General features: G+C 45.2%; 1 protein-coding gene across 4 annotated transcripts in view; it reads left to right on the top strand.

Annotated features, from left to right (window-relative positions):
• BCAS3 (BCAS3 microtubule associated cell migration factor) overlaps positions 1-20,789 on the top strand; it is a 467,999-nt gene that overhangs the window by 49,854 nt on the left and 397,356 nt on the right. For all 4 annotated transcript variants that reach the window (XM_079955512.1, XM_079955511.1, XM_079955513.1 and 1 more), the window contains exons 8-9: positions 5,433-5,540; positions 7,341-7,417. In XM_079955512.1, the coding sequence (XP_079811638.1) occupies positions 5,433-5,540; positions 7,341-7,417 (185 nt within the window). The remainder of the gene's footprint in view (positions 1-5,432; positions 5,541-7,340; positions 7,418-20,789) is intronic.

The raw sequence follows: 20,789 nt of genomic DNA, 5'->3' as shown, positions 1-20,789 counted from the left end.
TTATGGTGGGGGCAGAGATGGGCAGCTGTCTCAGAGTCCCATATTGCTGTGTAGCCATATGATTTGCTGTCTGGCTGGTGGAGACCAGCCAGGTTCAAATATTACAGTTGATTGAATAAAATATGCAGCGGGCTTGCTGTATGATTAAGATGTCGTTCGGTCTTCCTGCACAACATGTCAAGCTTTTTTTAAAAAACACACAAAACCCTCTTCTTAATTTGGACTGTATGTACTCCAGAGCAAATGCCAGGCCTCACTCAGTGTAGGAACATAGGAAGTTGTCTTACAGTTGAGACAGACCATTAGTCCTTCAAGCTTAGGATTGTTTTCACTATCAGCCAGTGGCTCTCCAGGATTTCGCACTGAGTTCTTTCCCAGCACCCCCTAGAGATGCTAGGGATTGAGCCTGGGACCTTGTGCACGTAGGGTAGATGCTCTCGTACTGAGCCTGCTCAGACTCTTTGGCTGGGTCAGCTGTCCTCTGGCCTTCCCTGCATCTCTACCCCAAGCAGGGTGGCTTGCAAGGAGAGCCCAGGACTCTCTTCTCAGCTGAGGAGAGAAGTGGAGAAATCCCTCCTGCCTGAAATGTCTGGATCAGCCTTTGCCAACACGGTGACCTCTTGATGTTGTCCAACTCCTAAGAGCCATGATCAGCATGGCCTATGGTGAAGGATGATGGGAGTTGTAGTCCAACAATATGCAGAGGGCATTGGGCTGGGGAAGGTGGAGTCTGGGTCAGCTGATATTTGCCGTTGCCAAGATGCGCAATCTCTAGCACCCAGCTGAAGCTGTTGCCTGAAATGGTTTGCAGCTAGTGCAAACTGCAGTTTTATATGGTCTTCTAAACCCCCCCCCCCAAACTTATGAGTTGAGGCTCTGTCCTTATGGCTCTGTGAAGGATGTACCACATTGTTTATTATATTGCCAATCTTCTTTGTGATGTGAAGTAAATCTCTGGACTTTCCTCTTGATCTGAATTACCAGCTGATCTGAGTTGCAATGAACTGACATAGAGCAACTCTTTTAGCCGTGGGAAGGTTTGCTTTTTGGAAGCTCGAGCCAAATTTTTACTTGCTCATAATGTGATATATATATAAGATTTTATCGTGAATGTTACTTTTTTGCAATCAGGATTCTTTCTCTTCTGTAGTAAGCTATGGCTTTAAAACATTAAAGACCACCTGGTTCATTGACTGTTGAAACAGGGCAGGGTGGGAAGCAAATAGTAATGATACCAGGACAAAGGAGCCAATCAGCTTTAGCCAACATAATGCCCTTTAGATGAATGTTGAACTCCAGTTCCCATCATCCCTGACCATTGGCCATGCTGGCTGGGGCTGTTGGGGGATGTAGACCAGCAACATTTGGAAGACACCATGTTGCCTGCCTCTGGGATAAATTAATGTAAGGGACTGGGGAAACCCAGTGCAGCGCTACCAGTTTCAGAGGCAGTCTTCTGTTCTTTGTGAAGTGGGGCTCTGCCTGGAAAGAAGCAGGGAAATGTAAGTGCATTTGATTTGGTTGTATCCCCTTCAGGGTAAGGTGCATTTTAAATTTCATTCCTGAGACCTGCTGTTAGGCAATCTGGGGCAAAGAATTACCATGTCTTTTCCAAATTACTATTGCTTCCTCCTCCAAGTGAAAGGATTAGGTTTAGTAGCACATGTCTTAAGATTGGGAGCACCTTTTTCTGATTTTGAAAAATAAGTGTTTCCATGCCTCCTGCAATTTGTGGTAGGTTTAAAAGAGTTCTGCTGTTTTGTGTCTCAGTGATATATGCACACACTTTGGGGAAATGTCACTTTAAAAAAATACCTTGGTGTGTTTTTCTGGACAAATCCGATAAATATTATGAAAGGTATCTTGTGTTGTTGAGCATCTGCTTTGCATGCAAAAGGTTCCAGGTCCAATCCTTGACATCTCCGTGTAGGGCTGGGAGAAACTCCCATCTGAAAACAAAAAACGAGAGACTGCCACTCAGTGTAGGCAGTACTAAGCTAAATGGATCAATGGTCTGACTGCTTCCTATGTTCCTTAATTCGAAGGAGGGGTTAGTGGAACACAGTGTTTCCTCAGAATGGTTTTTCCCTGACCTACAGCCATTTTTGTTAACCCCCAACCAGCTTAAAACGCCCCCAGCAGTTAAAGCTAGTGGCAATCACAGTCCATTATGGTGGCAAATTCCACACAATTTATTTGTGGAACTCGCAGCCACAAGATGATGTGATGGATTGGCCACATAGCTTATTAAAAAAGATTAGTATAAGGCAGCTCCCTATGGGTTGTATCCAACTGAAAGAAAATGGGCATGTGTCTTCATTACTTTCAGGGGGTCTGCTCTAAGTAAAGCTGTGTTTGTTACAATCCTTTGTTCCTATACACACATGGAAAACGTATCTATCACAGGGATACCTAGCCTTTCAGCTCTTCTTCCAAAGCTGCTTGCAATGTGCAGGGAGTTTGTTTGTTTAATGACTCTAATATATGTATGGGATTTTGTTTGTTTAATGCCTTTAATGCGGACTTCCTCAACCTTGGCCCTCCAGATGTTTTTGGCCTACAACTCCCATGATCCCTAGCTAGCAGGACCAGTGGTCAGGGATGATGGGAATTGCAGTCTCAGCACATCTGGAGAGCCAAGGTTGAGGAAGCCTGCTTTAATGTATGGGAGCTCAGTCATGAGCCCCCAAACATACTCCTGCAGGTTAACAGAAGAACTTAAGAAGAGCCTGCTGAATCAGGCCAATGGCCCATCTAGTCCAGCTTCCTGTTCCCATAATGGCCAACCAGATGTCTGTGGGAAACTGGCAAGCAGGACCCAGCTTCAAGAGCATTCGTCCCTCTTGCGGTTTCCAGCAGTTGTTGTTCCGAAGCATTACTGCCTCCAACTTGGAGGCAGAACACAGCCATCATGGCTACTAGCAACCAGTCACCCTCTCGGACATGAATATGTCCGATCCTCTTTTAAAGCCAGCCATAGGGATGGCCATCACTGCCTCCTGTGGGAGGGAGGTTGAAGTATTACCACCCATGCAATCCGCCTCATATCCCTTTTGGGTGCACCTGTAAGCAGTAGCAAACACCTTTTTCTTAATATTTCCTCCCTCTGTTTTAAAATCTGTGTTCTCCTGTTTGTGTGTGTTACACAGCCGACCCTTTTGCGCAGCTTCCTAGAAACAACCAACCTTTCAGTGCACTCTCTTGAGGAGGCGGGGAGGAGAAGGGGGAGAGGAAGGAAAAGGTGTCGCGGGAGTGAAACTGCCAGATCAAAGCCGCTTCTTGGCTTGCAAGATGGCGCCTGCCACTCTCCCTTTCTCCTCTTGCATCCCGGCCTACCCTTTTTCTGTTGAAAGAAAGCTGGCGGCGGCTGCTTCTCTTTTGAATGAACAGCTGGAGAGCCTTATTTATATTAAAATGATAAAAGAGGCACGTGCCGCATATGGATTTTTTGTTGTTGTTGTTAAAACAAACAAGGAGCCTGTTGAAACGACCATGGGCTCTTTGTACTGGGGTTGACATCGGCAGCTGTGCGGTTCAGCTGCTTGTCCGTAAGTCCCATTCCGGCGACGTGTGTGTTTCGCAGTGAAATCTCAAAGTTCTTGGCCACCCAGTATCCTCCTGAGTTGTCCATGTGTCAAAACACGGGGGCTGAAAGCTAGACATTACAGAGATTGCTTGGATTAGAGGGGGGGGGGAATGCTGCCAAAAGTAGTAGTTCTCTCCTCTCCCCAGTTTCCTCTTCTCCCTTTCCCAGTAACTTTATAGCAGATGATGTCATCCCGTTGTAAGTTTTCCCCCTCCGCTTCATTGGCTGCTTTCATTAGCATGGGCGGGGATGTTCACGCAGCAGGATGACATCACACTGTGCATTTTTAGCTTACCTGATAGGAGGGGGGAAGACGCACTGGGCCACTGACGTCAGGGCCATCTTGTGACCATCATAATCAGTGGTGTGGTTAGGTAACTGTAGACCCTGGACTGAATGGTCTTCCACAATGAGAGCCCTTTTAATGGTTAAGTGCATTCATTGACTGGTAATGTGTATTTGCTTCAAAATAAGATGGTCCTCTTGCATGTGGACCCACTCCTGCTCATGCTGCCAAGCACTGCAGCTCCCCTGATCTCTGCCCCTAAGCCCCCCCCCCCCCCCCGATGCGGGCCCCATAGTTCATAATGTGCAGTTTCAACCCAAATCTCCAGAAGCCATGTCTTGGTGTCATGTTGGTTTCATATATGCACATGTCTTGCCATGTTTGCTGCATTGTTTTTGTAAGCCAGCTTGCAAACTTCATAATGATAATACTATATTTTTCAAAACACATAAAACTATGCAGCTTGAATAGTTATAGTTTCTCTTACTTTGCTTAATTTAGTCTGAATTTTTAATCCTTTCAAACAAAAATAATGCAATTGATGCAAACTTTGTTAGTATGGGGAGCTGCAGGAAGCTATGGGGAAGCACTGAACTGCTGTTGGGCTGCAAATCTGATCTCTCCCCCATCCCCCAAATCTGGCGTCTGAGCCACTGTATGTGCCCTATTATTACAGTGGTACCTCTGGTTACAGACGCTTCAGGTTAGAGACACTTCAGGTTACAGACTCTGCTAACCCGGAAATAGTACCTCGGGTTAAGAACTTTGCTTCAGGATGAGAATAGAAATCGTGTGGCGGCGGCAGTGGGAGGCCCATTAGCTAAAGTGGTGCTTCAGGTTAAGAACAGTTTCAGGTTAAGAACTGACCTCCGGAACGAATTAAGTTCTTAACCCGAGGTACCACTGTATTATTATTATTGGTAGCATTCTGCAGATTGCTACAGTCAGTCATTTTTATGCTCTTCTGGGGAATCATATCATTCTGACTGTTATATATTCAAATGCATTTTGTTTGTTTATTTTATTTTCCTAGATTTATGTACTGCTTAATCAATAAATAAATCTCGTAAGTGGTTTACATAAAACAGCATGAAATGCTCTTTTAAGAATAACAATAGAAGCAGACTTTGAAACAGTAAACATAATAAAATTATCAAAATCTAGATAAAACCAACAGTTAAAAAACCAAAACAAATGTACATAATAAAATGACATGTTTGGGTATCCTTGTCTAAGCAAAAATGTTTTTAGCAAGTGTCAGAAATTATATAGAGAAGGGGCCTACCCAATAACAATTGGCAGGGAGTTCTAGAGCATAGGCGCTGCCACACTAAACGATCCATTTCTCGCAAATGTGAAAAGAACAGTACATGGTGCTTGTCAAAGTGCTAGTTCTGCAGATTGAAGCTGCTGAGCAGCCACACATGGGCCAAGCGATGGGCCTTCAGATAAACTGCTCGGAAGCTGCTGTGGGCTTTGTATCCTAATCATAACTCCTTGAATTTGCTAGCTGGCCTAAATATGCTAGCCAACCCCGTGTTTTTTTCTGATGTCTTTCAGCACCAGCCCTCCTTACTGTTGCGTGGACCTCCATTCTTTGCGAACTGGTGAAATGGTAAAATCCATACAGTTCAAAACCCCCATTTATGACCTGCACTGCAACAAAAGGTAAGCCCTTTTATCTTTGGATACTTTGCTCCATCCATCCCCCAACCCACTTTGCCATTTATATTTCATATTGCTGTCCATCATTGCCTTCCATGGGAGCAGCTTGGACCAAATGCAGTATTTTAAGTAGTTATAAGCTGCACATTTGAGCCATAGGGTGTGGGGGGGGGGGGAGAGGCAGGCCAACAAAGACTCCCCCAAAGATCTGAGTGATTCAGGCAGGGTTATAAGGGATGAGGCAGTCCTTAAGGTATCCTAGACCCAAGTTGTTAAGGCCCTTGTAAATCAATACAAGTTCCTTAAATTTGGCCCAGTAACATATTTAATCACATGAGTTATGTGCTGCTGCAGCCAATAGCCTCACTGCAGGATTTTGTACCAGCTGGAGCTGATTCCACGTGTGGTGTCTACTGTAGAGATCTAAAATGGCTTCCCAGCTGCTGTCCCCTTGAAATTTTTGTTTTGTTGTCATCGTCCTTGTGCTTCATGTCCTGATAATCATTTTAAGTGATTCATTACATAAACCCTATCCCGCCCCCCCTCCTCTTAATTCCATTGTATGGAGGGTGTGGGGAGGGGAATGGGGGACACACAAAACACTTTCAGCAAATAAGGCACGGCTGTTATGCCCGGCAGATTTGCAATAAAAACCAGCAATGTGATTATTTTTGAGGATGAAACACTTTTTAGATTAATATGCTGTGTGGTAGTGATGGATTTTCATTTTGAGTCACCGGGGAGAAAGGATGCTTTTAAAAAAATAAATGTAAATTGCAGGAGGCATAACACTGGTTTTATTAAAGAGGTACAAACCCTCTTGTGTTTTTCTGGCATCTCACAGGTGGAAAAGGGGGCACACACTACATTTGCAGTTCCTGCATTCTCACACCCAGGATTGCTACTTGAGGTTTCACACACACACACATACCCCATCCCAAATAACTCAATCTGGTATTGGCCACAGAATTCAGCTTCTGTTCCTGCAGTGCCTGCTCCCTAAAATATGTCAGCAGCTTCATAACCAGCATTACTCAGGAATTCTAAGAAACCAACAAACAAAAAATTGAGGTAGTCATTCCTTCAAGTCAGTGCAGTTTTGAAAGGTTCAGTCTGCCATCTTGAAGCAAAATGGCGCCCACCTTTATGTCTAAATATAGACAAAAACTTGCTCCTTGATCTCAGGAACCATCGTATAAAATTTGGTTATGGCCTCTTAAGAGGGGTCCAGATGCATAGAGAACAGACAACTTTCAATAATAGTGATTATCATAATTATAGTGACACACAGATCCCGCTTTACAAACACAGTGCATTGCCCTGGAAATGGCTCGTTAGGCAAGTATTCATGTAATAAGTCAATGATTTCCATTGATTCCTATGTGAAATTTTCTAATTGTTTCCAACCATGGAATTTTGATGCCAACATGGGGGGGGGGGAGAGAGAGATGGGAAAACCTAGAGAAAATGCTCTCTGATTTGTCCAATCACTCCATCTTCCTCCCTCAACCAATCAGCAAAAGGTAAAGAAGGAAGTAAAAATTGCTTTCTGTTCAGATATTTGAACCTGTGGTTATATATTGAAGTTTGGGTAATGATTCTTTGTGTTCAGATAAGTGAATTTTTGCATAGTGAGCATTTGTAAAGTGGGACCAGTGTGTATTATTATTGTTATTATTGTTATTATTGTTATTATTGTTATTATACCCTATAGAAACCAGAATGTCTAAATCCTACCATTTCAGTTTTTAGTATCTTGATATTTCAAGTATTCTCCATTGTTGTTTTGTTTTTCGCTCCCAGGATCCTTGTTGTCGTCTTACAGGAGAAAATTGCTGCTTTTGACAGCTGTACCTTCACCAAAAAGTTCTTTGTCACAAGTAAGCATCCTGTTGAGCTCTGTTTCCCCTCCTCTTCTTCCTGAATGGTTGTGGTCGAATCAAACCCAACTTGATCAGACTTGTTACCTGGCTTAGGTGACCTCCTTAAAAACAGAGTACTGCTTGCATGGTGGCCAAATCTGGGAGCTATTGTCGATCTGTTGGGGACCCAGTACTTGTAAAACCAAGGGGCATGACAAGGGGATTTGTCCTGCACAAGCCCCTTTGAAAGGTATAAAATGGAGGTGACACCCCCCCCATGATGCTGGACTCAAATTCCCATCGGCCTCAGGTAGCATGAAGGGCCACAGGTTCATCATTCCTGGTAGGAGAGCTTTGCGAGAGTGGTGTGCTCTTACACAGTGCCAATCCATCCCCATTGGATTATTCCTGTTTGCTTTTTCTGGCTCCCAACCTGTTGACAAGCCTCATCCTACTGCTGTAGGAATTAAAACGTGTGTTCAAAGTGTTGCTCCCAGATTTCTTCTGGTTTGAAATGGTTTTCTAATGGGATAATAGTTGCTTATTCAATGGGACGTGTGCAAAAGGGATGCCATTAAGGAAGTGCACAATCTCTCCCCTAGTATTTTAGACCACTTATGATAGTCCCCAAGCAAACTCATATTGGGCTAGAGATACCTTTTTCAAGGTTTGTCAAACATGGATGTTTAGAGAATGTTTGCTTCCATATAATGGAATCTGACGATGCAGAAATGACACTTTTTTACAGGTAAGCTTGGTTACCCCTGGCAGCAGGAACTTACTGGTGATGACCCTTTGAATCGCTCTGATCAGAAATACACCAGCGTTACTTAGTTGGCACTTCTGTTAACTTGCCTTGGTTGTAGATGCTTGGGAGTTGCTATTTCAGATTGTTTCCTGTTTTATACTGACTTGGCATTATTGGTCTATTTTTGTTTTTAAAAGCATTTTCTACTGCAAGGCGAAAAGGTTGTGCCAGGGCACACTGTTTTTTAAAATATTTGTTCCACTCTTCATCATAAATAACCCCAGGGCAGTTTACACATATAGAATGTATTACTAAAATTATAAAACATGATATAACAGTTGTGGGAAACCTTTGGCCCACCAGATGTGGCCGAACTATAACTTCCATCATTCCTGGCCATTGACCATGCTTGCTGGTGCTGATGGGAGTTGTAGTTCAGCAGCATCTGGAGGGCAAGAGGTTCCCCTGCATGGGCTATATAGCAAATGAAGAGCAGTACTAAAATCCATACCAAACAACAGCAGAAAGCAGTTATATTTGACAAAGATTCATCAACTACCTTCAAGTGCCTTGGGGAAGAAAGATGTTTTCAACTGGTGGAGAAAGCTATACAATGTACACGCTTGTCATATTTCTAATGGGAGGGAATTCTATACCTGGTGTGCCACCACAGTTAATGCATGATTTACCCCAGAAATGCTGGCAGGATCCCTAGAAGGGTCTCTTTTGCAGATTTTAGGGCCTAGCCAGATTGATATAGGGAGAGGCACTTCTCTGAGTACTTAGGTGCAAAGTTGTTCAGTTTTTTTTATATAACAACAGCCTGAGTAGAGCTCAGTCACATGCATATGACAAGTGCAACTCTTGTAAAACTGACGTTATATGGTTGCAAAAAGTATGTGCCAGCTTCCTTGAACTGTCTTCAAGGATAGCCCACCCACCCCCAGCTTATTACAGCAGTAAAAATAGAAGGTTATTAGAGAATGAGTTATTCTGGCCAGACCATCTTGGTCCAGGAATGGCTATAGCTGGCAAACCATAGGTGGAGAAAAACGTAATGCATATCACAGATGCCACATGTACTGGATCTAGTACAGGCATAGGCAAACTCGGCCCTCCAGATGTTTTTGGGACTACAACTTGCATCATCCCTAGCTAACAGGACCAGTGGTCAGGGATGATGGGAGTTGTGGTCCCAAAACACCTGGAGGGCCAAGTTTGCCTATGCCTGATCTAGTAGTTCCCCCTCCCCAACTACAGAACTGCTCCTTTAAGGGGAGGTAATCCCTGTTAGGAGCAGATCATCTTCCTGCATCCTGGGCATGTGAACTGCACTTCCTCACATTCCATCTCAGTTGGTTGACTCTCATGCAGCCCATTACTGCCTCCAGTCCAGCAGCAGCAGCAGCAGCAGCAGCAGCAGCAGCAGCAGCAGCAGCACGGCCTTCCCTCATTCTGCTGACAAGGAGAAAAAGAGCTGGTTGTCATCCACACATTGATGACAGCATGCTCCAAATCCCTGGATGACCTCACCCAGTGGATGTTAAACAGCATGGGGAATAAGATGAAACCGTGGCGGACTCCACTGCACAGGTGTCAGGTGGTTGAGAACTATTGTGTCATCAGAGGGGCTGCAGCATCCCTTGTTGCTTCTAAATCCATCAGAGCAGGAATCTGCAATGCTGATTTCCCCACTGCCTCTACCCCCAGCTGCAGTGACGTCATCCTGAAGCAGAAAGCAGTGACACATTGGGATTCTTTGATGCTGCCCACACCACAACTGATGGTTGAACCCCCCCCCCCATATTTATTTTAGTGTAAACAAGCCTACACATGTTCTAAGCTTGTAGATTCTTTACTAGCCTTCTAAGGGGTTAGCGGCCTACAACTCTGGACTGACCGTAGAATAGGACAAGGCCCCCTCTTCTGCAACCAGCATAGAAATGCAAGCAATTAGTCTCTAAGCAGACTAGTAAAATAATTTGTAATCTGCCAAGGGGGCTGTCAGAAGGACGGATGGATTGCTGTGTACAGGGTCGGCCCGCCCATGAGGCAAGGTGAGGTGGCTGCCTTGGGTGGCAGGATCCACAAGAGCAGCAGATCCACTCTCCAAGGAATGTATTGTCTGCTGCAACACTCCCCTTGGAGGCCAGATCTGCTTCCTCCTTCCAGCTCCCCCACAATGCTGCCTAGACAAATAGGGGGCACTGTTGGTCTCCTCCCACCCCTAAGGAGAAAATGGCAAGGGCTGCGCTTTGGGGTCTCCTGGGTTCTGCAACCACCTTCAACCATTGGGTAAGGATGACTTCATTCCATGCCTTTCATTCCCAGTGTAGAACTTCACTCCCCACTTCTTTACTTGCCGATGAGAGGCAACATTTTGTGGGTTCGCCTCAGGTGCCAAAACGTCTTGGGCTGGCCCTAGCTCTGTTCACCCTTAGCCAGCTTACTGCATTTCTATGCTCCATTTCCAGACAGCACAGACATCAAGCGGGCTGGTTGGGGAGACAGAAATCAGCCCTGCTCACTTGCCCGCCTGGAATTCTGTGTCACCTTTGGTGTTTACATGAGTTGGTTCTAGTGATAGGGGAGAAATTAGATTCAGCTAGCATTTATAGGTGAGGTTCCTGGATTGCAGTTTCTGAAGCAATCCACAAACCAAAGTGACAACCATACTTTGAAGTCCACACTTCTCTGAATTTTGTTGTGCTGTTCTCACACCAAGTAATGAGTTCAAAAATAAATATACTAGGGGAAAGTGTGAGTAGAAATGCATGTATTAGGCGAAATGTTGGTGGGTTTTCATGAGGACTTAAAAAACCCCCACCTCATGTTGAAATGTGCAGAACTGATGATTGGAAAAGTGATAAATTGGAATGGACAGATTTGCCTGTCCCTAGCTGGTTCTGTATCAACTAGACTGAAGCGTACCTCCAGTTCTTAATGCGGAAAAGAACGGCTGTGCACCAAGTTTGAGGAGGGTGCGCGGCTTCTTTTATTTATGCTTTGAGCCTCCTTGAGGACACCACTGGAAAAGTAGGCTACATGTTTGTAAATAAATAAATCCGTGCATGAATTAGCGTCCACTTTTGCATGTCCCTGTCTTGTTCTGTGGGGAAACAATGGGCTTCTGAAGAAGGAGAGGAACTGAGGTCCACCCTGACAGAAGTCCTAACTTCAGTTTCTGTAAGCAGAAATCTGTCTTTTGCCCCAGATGTTAAATGTAAACTTTTCTGACCTTTTGAAGAGGATGAACTAGGCTAGCCTTAATGTATATTTGTTTGCTTATCGTGGTCCCCTCCCTGCATGCTGGAACCCAAGCTTACTTTAGAAGTAGGTTTGGTTGTCCTTAAAAGGAAAGATATAGCTAAATAAGCTTAGAATTTAATGGCAGGAGGGGGGTGGAAATGCCTTGAATTTACTTAGTCTTTGCATTACATCGTTTTGCTCTTTGTGTGTGTGTGTTTAAAGCTTAAAGCAGAATCCCTTTCTTCAAAGTGGAGAAAAGCAGCATTTGTGGAGTAATCTGAAAGTTACCAATAGGTGTCAGTTTCTCCCCACATCATGGCCTTGAGATAACCGAGGGATCCGCTTTCCCGTTTGCTGAAGCCAAAGCAGCAGGGAAACTAGCCTTGATTTCAAGGCATTACATGGTTCTCCCATGGCTGCTAATAACATTTTCTGAATTAAAGTGTGAAATCAGATCTGTATGGGGTACTTCCTTTCCTGCCCCCTCAGATTTTGTGGGGAAATAAAATCCCTTCCTGATTTTATTGCCTTACTTTCTCAGTCTTTTCCTCCACCCCGTGCCCCAAAGTAAGTTGTACATAATCAGATCTCTAAAAACTTCTGAACAGTGTAGAGTTTGAAATGCCATCTATCTATCTAGCCTTTAGGCATGGAGGCCCACCCACCCATTTACTAACTCACACCCCTGCCCCTTGGCAACACGATGGCTATATTTTACATCCAGTTTCAGAGGCAGCGCGTTGCCGAATTCCAGTTGCGGGGATTGCAAGCAAGAGGGTGCAGATGTGTTGATCTGTCAATTTCAGTTTCTCTCAGGTTTTTTGCCCCCCATTTCCCCAATCTTAACTACAGCTTGCCATATTTTGGCATCAGGTTGTAGTATAGCTCAGTCGGCAAAGAGCAGGAGGCTCTTAACCTCAGGGCCATGGATTTGAGCCCCATGTTGGGCAAAAGATTCCTGCACTGCAGGGGGTTGGATTAGGCGATCCTCATGGTCCCTTCCAACTATGATTCTATTGTTTTCTCATGAAAATCCACCAGCATTTTAACTACTCACTTCTCCAAATACAGTCATACCTTGGTTGTCAAACGCCTTGGTACTCGTACCTTTTGGCCCCCAATCGATCAAAACCCGGAAGTGAATGTTCCGGTTTTTGAATTTTGGGGGGGACCTGAACATCCAAAGGGGGTGGTGGTTCCGCGGCTTCCGATTGGCTGCAGGAGCTTCCTGCAGCCAATCAGAAGCCATGCTTTCGTTTCCGAACGTTTTGGAAGGTACGACTCTATACCCATTTTCTGTTTGCAGATTTGCCTCACGTTCAGACATTTGCTAAGCAACATCCCTAATGTAATTCCTTTTATAAAATGTTATTTTCAACAGTAGATGCCAGTGTATGCACTCTTCCCCATAATCTAGCTCAGTGTTGTCTACACTGACTGGTAGCGGCTCTCCAGGGTTTCAGGCAGGGGTCTGCCTCGCAACCCTATCTGGAGATGCCGGGGATGGAACCTGGGACCATCTGCATGCAAGGCAGATGCTCTACCAATGAGCTACAGACCGTGTGTGTGTGCGCGTGTGCGCGCAAGTAGAACTTCCTGAACCTTTAGAAAGGAAAACTCTAGGGTGGGGTGGGGGGGAGTAACTGTACCAAACTTGGATATGGGTGCCTCAAATTATAACCAGTTTGTGACCAACTCTTCTTCAAAAGTTTCAGATTTTAGCAATCTTCCAGGTTTTGAAAACTTTTTAAAACTGGCATATATGCTTATGGTCTGAGCTGGAGGTTTCCCCCTTTAAAACTTTCTTTATTGTAGTTTAATCAGGAATTCTTAAGCCTGTTTAAAAACAACAACAACCCTGAGATCTCATATGATTTTTGTAGTCTGTGTTCAAGGGGACCGATAGATGCTGACAATTTGATGTGGTGGCAACGTGGTGCAGTCACCAAGAATTGCTGTTGTTTGACCCGAAGAGCGGATTTTGAAGTCTCCCACTTGCTTTAGCTATGGATTTCCACTGGGGTGGGGTGAAGAATAGAAGGGGCTCTATCCGTATGAGATGCTGAGCTGCAGTCTTGGCACACATCCAAACATTGACAAGGCTGTGGTACCACATCAAGCAACACTAACTCTGTGCTAGAGCAGCTGCTTTGTGCGAAGAAAGCCCCTGGTTCAATCCTTGGCATCTTCCAGTGGAGGTGGCAGAGAGATTTCTTATCCGAAACCCTGGAAAGCTGCTGCCAGTCAGTGTAGACAACACTAAGCCAGTGGTCTGACTTGGTATAAGGCAGCTTTGTACATTCCTTTGCTGGAGATGTTCCTACCTGGAGAAGTCAGGAACGGAATATTTTCCATGCAAAGTATTCCGTCTGCCACTGAGCTCTGGCCTTTCTTCTCAAAAACGTCCAAGTCCTCGTGGTTCTGAATGAATGATTAATTAAAAGAGGGACATAGGCAGCTGAATAAAGGATAAAATAAAAGAGGAACACAGAGTCAGACCATTGGTCCACCTAACACAGGACTCTGGGGTTTCAAGCATTCCCAGCCCAACCAGGAGATGGCTAGATATCAAATGTGGGACCTTCTGCATGCAAAGCATATGTTCTGCCCTTAAGGGTGTGTGTTACTAGATGGGGTGGCCACCTGACGAGACTTGATCCTGTGGCTTTAAGGCAAGAAGTCAATTGCCTTAACCCTCTCTGACTGCCTGTTGTTAATTTATGGTGCTCTTTGCCTATTCTTCCTCTGCCGCTTAATGGTCCTCTGAAGAACATCCCATTTCCCCCACGGTGATTGGGATGGCTGGAGGAAGTGAGGAAGAGGCACAGGGACACATTTATCAAAAGTAAATAAACGGCTGTTTGGTGCATCAGTTTCCTGCTATGACAGCGCCGGCGCTTCTGCCAACTACTCATCCTAGAAGGGGGGAGGGTGGCTCTTCGCCCCTTGGAAGAGACCAGGCGATTTGGACATGGTGATACGGCAGCAGTGGCTCTGTGTCCAACAGCCAGTGCTGGCCCCACTTTCCCCTGACTCTTGTCAACCTCATGTTGATGATGTGCTCTTAGTCTCCGGGGAGGAAGATGATGGCTGAAGCCATTATCTGGCACCAAGTTTCTATTGATGCGATACATCTGAGTCCCCAAAGAGGCTCTTTTCTTAGAGAATTTAGTCAGTCTGCTTACTGCGTTCTATATTTTTTTTAAAAAAATGATGATTCTGCTCTTGATATGTCAAGATTGTGCAGTTCCATGGTTTATTAATGCAGGACTGGTGCCGGACTTTTGTGTGTGGGCGCTAGCAAGACCCCGCTGTGAGTCCCCCCCCTCAAATGTCCTACGCCAAAGATGTCTCAAGAATTCATGCTGCTCACACTGAGAACCACTGTTTTGAATTCAGCACCTTACCTTGAATTGTGCCTATTGCCATCATAGAAGCCTAGGGAGCTGTCCTGTGCTTAACTAGCTCAGTATTGCCTCCTCTGACTGGCAGCAGGTCTCCCAGGGGGCATTCCTAGCTCTACCTGAAGAGGCCAGGGATTGAAGCTGGGACTTAAGTATGCAAAGCAGATGCCCCACCACTGAGCTACTGTCTGTGCCCTAAAAACAAAGTAAGAGTCTAGTGCTCATGGCTTTAAATATAGGGCTGACTTAAGAACATGTTGTTGTTGTTGTTGTTGTTGTTGTTGTTGTTGTTGTTGTTGTTTAGTCATTTAGTCGTGTCCCGACTCTTCATGACCCCATGGACCAGAGCATGCCAGGCACTCCTGTCTTCCACTGCCTCCCGCCATTTGGTCAAACTCATGCTGGTAGCTTCAAGAACACTGTCCAACCATCTTGTCCTCCGTCGTCCCCTTCTCCTTGTGCCCTCCATCTTTCCCCAAAACAGGGTCTTTTCCAGGGAGTCTTCTCTTCTCACGAGGTGGCCAAAGTATTGGAGTCTCAGCTTCACGATCTGTCCTTCCAGTGGGCACTCAGGGCTGATTTCCTTAAGAGTAGATAGGTTTGATCTTCTTGCAGTCCATGGGACTCTCAAGAGTCTCCTCCAGCACCATAATTCAAAAGCATCAATTCCTCGGCAATCAGCCTTCTTTATGGTCCATCTCTCACTTCCATACATCACTACTGGGAAAACCATAGCTTTTACTATACGGACCTTTGTCGGCAAGGTGATGTCTCCTTGACATTAGAACATTAGAAGCTGCCTTATAAAGAGTCGCTCCCATGGTCCATCTAGGTCAGTATTCTCTGCATGGATTGGCAGCAACTCTCCAGGTTTTCAGATGGAGAGCCCTCCCAGCCCTACATGGAGATGCTGGGGATTGAACCTGAGACCTTGTACGAGGAAAGCAGATGCTCTGCCACTGAGCTGCAACCCTTCTCTGTAGGCTCAGGTATAGCATGCTCTTTTATGTAGCCAGCATCCTTCAGTAGCTGAGCAGTTGCATGTGAACACTGTTTTTTTGGATGCCTCCCTGAAAGGAAGACAGAGCGCTTCTGCTGGCTGGCCTGCTCGGAATTAAAAACCTTACCAGAGACGGAATAGTTTGCCTTTTAAAGTTTGGCCCGTCTTGCAGGGGTGAATGTTGTTGCAGCTTCCCGGTGCAGCTGTCTTTGATTAGGAAACCACTTTAAACTCCACTTGCCCTGTTCGTTTTGAGTTTTGAAAGGCTTTGTCACAGGCAGCCAGGCGGTTGGAGGATGTCTACACGCTGAGCGCGCCCTGTCTGCTTCTAACACGGTTTCCTAGACATGGAAACACTCCTTGGCAAAAAACAAAATACACACAATATACTTTCCCCCTGAATTAAGGTTGGAGGTGCTCCTGCACCTGGAAAGGTTAGCTTCTAGAAAGCATGAGAGTAAGAATTGGCTGTCGCCAGGGTAGTGCAGTACACACGCATCTCAGGGGTTGCCTTTGGCTGGTCATCAGACCAAAGCCTGTGGCGCTTACTTAAGGCCAGAGCTCCTGCCTGAAGCACAGTAAGACCAGGCCTGACTCCAGCATGATCCTAGAATTGTAGAATTGAAAGGGATCCCAAGGGTCATTTTGTCCAACCCCCTGCAACTCAGGAATAACCATTTGGTCGCATCTGTAACATACGTTTAAAGCGCATTCTCTCCCACCCCATACACCTCAAGGAAACATGGGAACTGTAGTTCGTTAAGGGTAGCTCTGGAGGTAAGCTCCCAGGATTCTTTGGGAGGTAGGTGTAAATATGCCTTAAATGTATGGTGTCTGACCAATGGAGCTGTAACAAAAAGTTACAGTGCATCCTTACATCATAGCAGGAGTCCTCCTGTTCAGGGTTGCTTTCAGTGAACCCTGACAGTTCCACAGCTGTTGCATGTGCTCAGTCCTCTTTGAGGCATTTTGCTATTGTTTGCCCTCCTTAGACTTTATTTTTATTTTTTTAAGTACTCTTGCAGACTTTGGGGCTCCCCTGAAGGGGATTCTCAAACAGATCTCTCTCTGCTCCGCTTCTTTTATGATGTGTCTAGCCTCTAAGGTAAGTGGTGAGGACCGTAGGACCCGACCCCTAGGGGCCAAGGTTGCTTTGGCTCTCCAGTAAAATATTTGAGGGGGCCAGCCCCCCACAAAGTTTTTTTTAAAAAAATAATATTTATTCCAGTTTTAAAGGTTACAAAAAAGAAAAAAACACTAAATTAAGCAAGAAAAAACAAAGCAATACATCACAATAAATACAAACAGACAAAAAAAGAAAAAAACAGCATAGAAAAATACGAACAAAAAACAAATCAAACCTTCCCATAACTTATTTTTCATCTGCTTGTTTCCTTGACCTCCTCACACCTCCCTTTTTTGTATTCTAGTTCAATTAGATATTTCAGCAAATCCTTTCCATCTTTGTTTTTATCCTAATAATTTATCTTACCATACTGTAATTTTACATTCTCTTCTTTCACCAATTAACAATCCATTTTTACTTAATCCTTTATAACATTTCTGCTAAAGCCACATAACTTCATTCCAACATCCTTCTAACATTCCTTAATTTTACAATGTATCTGTAAATAAACTTTAAATTTCTTCCAATCTTCTTCCACCGACTCTTCTCCTTGGTCTCGGATTCTGCCAGTCATTTCCGCCAGCTCCATATAGTCCATCACCTTCATCTGCCATTCTTCCCGAGTGGGTAAATCTTGTGTCTTCCAGCCCCCCACAAAGTTGAGAGGAATTCCCATTCAAATGGTGTGGGTGTGCGTGCGTGCGTGCGTGCGTGCGTGCTTGCATGCATGTCTCTGTGTGTGCCACATTATGTGATTGTGCAGGGCAGGACTCACCTGGGCTCTGCCAATATTTTACTAAAATTGGCACCCCTGGTGAGGACTCTCAGACTTAGGAGCTGATTGTGGTGTTCCGGGCCTCTCCATCTCTACCCCAAGACTCCCTATACACCATCGCCCTCCTAGGCGACAGCCATCTGGCCTTGCTACACAGTAGCTTGCTACAGTAAGAGTTGCAGCCATTGCCCAGCCCACCTCTGGCCCTGCTCACCACTGGCATGTGGCCCCAGGGAACCTGCTCACAAGGGGAAGTGGCCCTCTGGCTGAAAAAGAGTTCCCCACCCCTGCTTAGGGAGAAGAGGAGTTATAAGAGGCTGAAAAGGAAGAAGACAGGGGCTTGCTCTAATGCACCACCCCCAAAGACAATGTTATGGGGGGTGGGGGAGAATGCTACTGGGGTAGTGGCGGTCTAAGGCACAAGAAAGTCCCTGGGGGCCAATAGTCCCTGATGTCTCCAGCCCCAAGGATCCTAATTGGCAGGGCTGAGAAAGACTGTCTGCCTGAGACCCTGATGAGCCAAGTAGATAATCTTGGGGCTAGATGAGGGTGGCTGGGCGTTCAGGAGAATGTTTGGATGAAGTCTCTTAGACTTTGGCTTCGTCTGGTTCTCATAATGCTCTTGCCAAAACTGCACCAGGAATTAAGGGTCTCCTCTTGGCAGGGTCCGGGTTGGAGACCTTGGGGAGGAGGTCAAGGGCAGCTCTAAACAAGAGGAAGTCTTCAGAACAATGGAAGATGCGACGGCTCTGGGAGAGTGGTGGCATTTCTATACAGCTTTTCATCTCCAAGGGGATTCTGTAAACACATTTGCAAGCTATATTACTTCATAGTCTTTATAAACAAGTTTAATTTATCCCTTTCTTTTTGGAGGAACAAACAAAATATTAGTTGAAAGGATTCGGCAATTTGTTTTTTTCTGTCTCCTGAGAATAAACAGTGTCATGCAACAAAAGCGTCCCCTCCTATCCTTTATTTACCCTGTTCCCGTTCTACACCTCTCTTTGTCTTGATCTGTTCCCATTTTGGTTGGATTATCTGGCTGATGCAGGGTGGTGGCGCCTTATGGGGAGAGCATAAAGACCTTTGATCTTGAACATGTTGATGTGCCTCTGTGTGCATAGTTCTTTCTTTCTTTCTTTCTTTCTTTCTTTCTTTCTTTCTTTCTCTTTCTTCTTAATGTTCATGTGATTTGATTAACTATAGTAGTTTGGTGGAGTTTATTAGTAGTTCTGTGGGCGCACCCGACATCTTAAGGGGCCACAGCTCGGTGGCAGAGCACATGCTTTGCAGCCAGACAGTTCATAGAAGCTGCTTGCCTTCACCCATGCTCAGTCTACTGAGCTCCTGCAGCTTGGTGGTGGGGCACAGGTCTCATTTTCCGCTTCCAGTGAAAAGGATATCAAATTAGCACCATTAGGAATGACGTCTCCCTGAAACCACAGAATGCTGGACTGAATAGTCCAGTGCACCTGAGCTCAGCACAAGGCATGAGCCTAAGAGCATGAGTATGACATCAGAATAGCCCTGCTGCATGGGCGTAGCCAGGATTTATTTTAGGAGGGCAGGCATTATGTTGGGGGCAGAACCAAGTATTTAGAGACATACATACTCCCGTGGAGGCAGAACCTGGCCATTGTGGCTAGGAGATAGTTCAGTAACTAGTCCAGCATTCTGTCTTCAGCAACAACCAGCCAGATGCCTCTGGGAGCTTTCAAGTCATGTGTGAGGGTGATGCCTTCTGCTATTGCTTGTGCCTCCTCCAGCATTTGGTGTAGGCTGCCTCTGCATACACACGTTCCTCGCAATTTCATGACTAATAACCATATAGTGATACTTTATCCACAGATTGTATTCAACCAAGTGTTACCCAGAGTAGACCTATTGAAATTATGGACCTAACCTTGTCCTGTTCCTTAAATTCATGCCTTCAAACACCCAATTCTCAGATGTTGAAGTTAACCCCACCCCCCAGATGTAGACATAATGCTAACCATGGTTTGCTACAAGAGGTGGTTCCTTTGTGATAGGAGAGGGGGTTAGAAGTCTTCTGGGTGCTCTTGCTCTCTTGACCATGGTTGGGCGATCAAGAAGTGTTGAGTACCCACTGGGCTGGGAAGAGGCAGGCAATTATTTTTATTTCTTTTGAAAAAGAGAAACCAGCCCACTGACATGTTCATTAGAAGGGATGGAAGAGAACAGTCTACTGAAAAGGCTTTTTCAAGAAACCCAAAACCAATCTAAGTGGGACAAGATGAAGAGAATGATAGATGTCATTGGCATATATTTTAAAAGCCATATAAAATGGATATGGCAAGAAGGGAATTGTATAAAAGTATCTCTCCCCTCTTCCCCTTGTTCTGTTTGGGGTAAAGAGGGTATAAGTCACTTTAACAGTGTATCAGCTTTCCTTGCCTATTGAGAGGATGGGTCAAATGTCCCTTTAAGCTTATGCGGGGCCAATGTAATGATATATAGGACAGTCCAAACTGGAGACAGTCTGTGGCTTCAGACCTCCTTGAAGCAAATCAGTGCTTCCCCCACCTCCCCAAATGTACAAATCTGAAAGGCTTTATGATGACGACTGCTATTCCTCTGAGCAAGTAAAGCAGGCTAAATGACCCACCATTTTTTTAAACAGCCTTGATAGCCTACTAGGAAGCCTGATGGGAAGTTACTCAGAGGGTCTGGAGCAGAACTGATCCCAATGCTTTGACAAGCCTTGAAGTTATGAAAGCTTGAATACTGGGTAGGGGTTGTACATGGAAAAAGAGAAGGCTGTGTCCAGTATTAGTCATACTCAGAGTAGACCCGTTGAAAGTAATGGGCATGACTAACTTAGGCAAATTAATTTCAGCTGGGTCTCCTCTGAGTAAAACTTAGTTGGATGCAGCCCATCACCTTGCGCCATTCCGTTCATGGGACAGAATAACATAATTCGTGTTGATCAAGTTGCATGAATTATACCAAATCCTGGAGTCCAGTGACTGCCATGTTTAACTACAGCAAGAATGGGAAACTTCTTTTTCTGCCTGAAGGCCGCATTTCCTTCTGGGTAACCTTCCAAGGGCTTCATGCCAGGATTGGG

The sequence above is a fragment of the Podarcis cretensis genome (genome assembly GCF_951804945.1).
Source record: "Podarcis cretensis genome assembly, chromosome: 15".
Classification (NCBI taxonomy): Eukaryota; Metazoa; Chordata; class Lepidosauria; order Squamata; family Lacertidae; genus Podarcis; species Podarcis cretensis.
The sequence above is the reverse complement of the archived record's forward strand: the minus strand, read 5'-3'. Positions and strand labels throughout refer to the sequence as shown.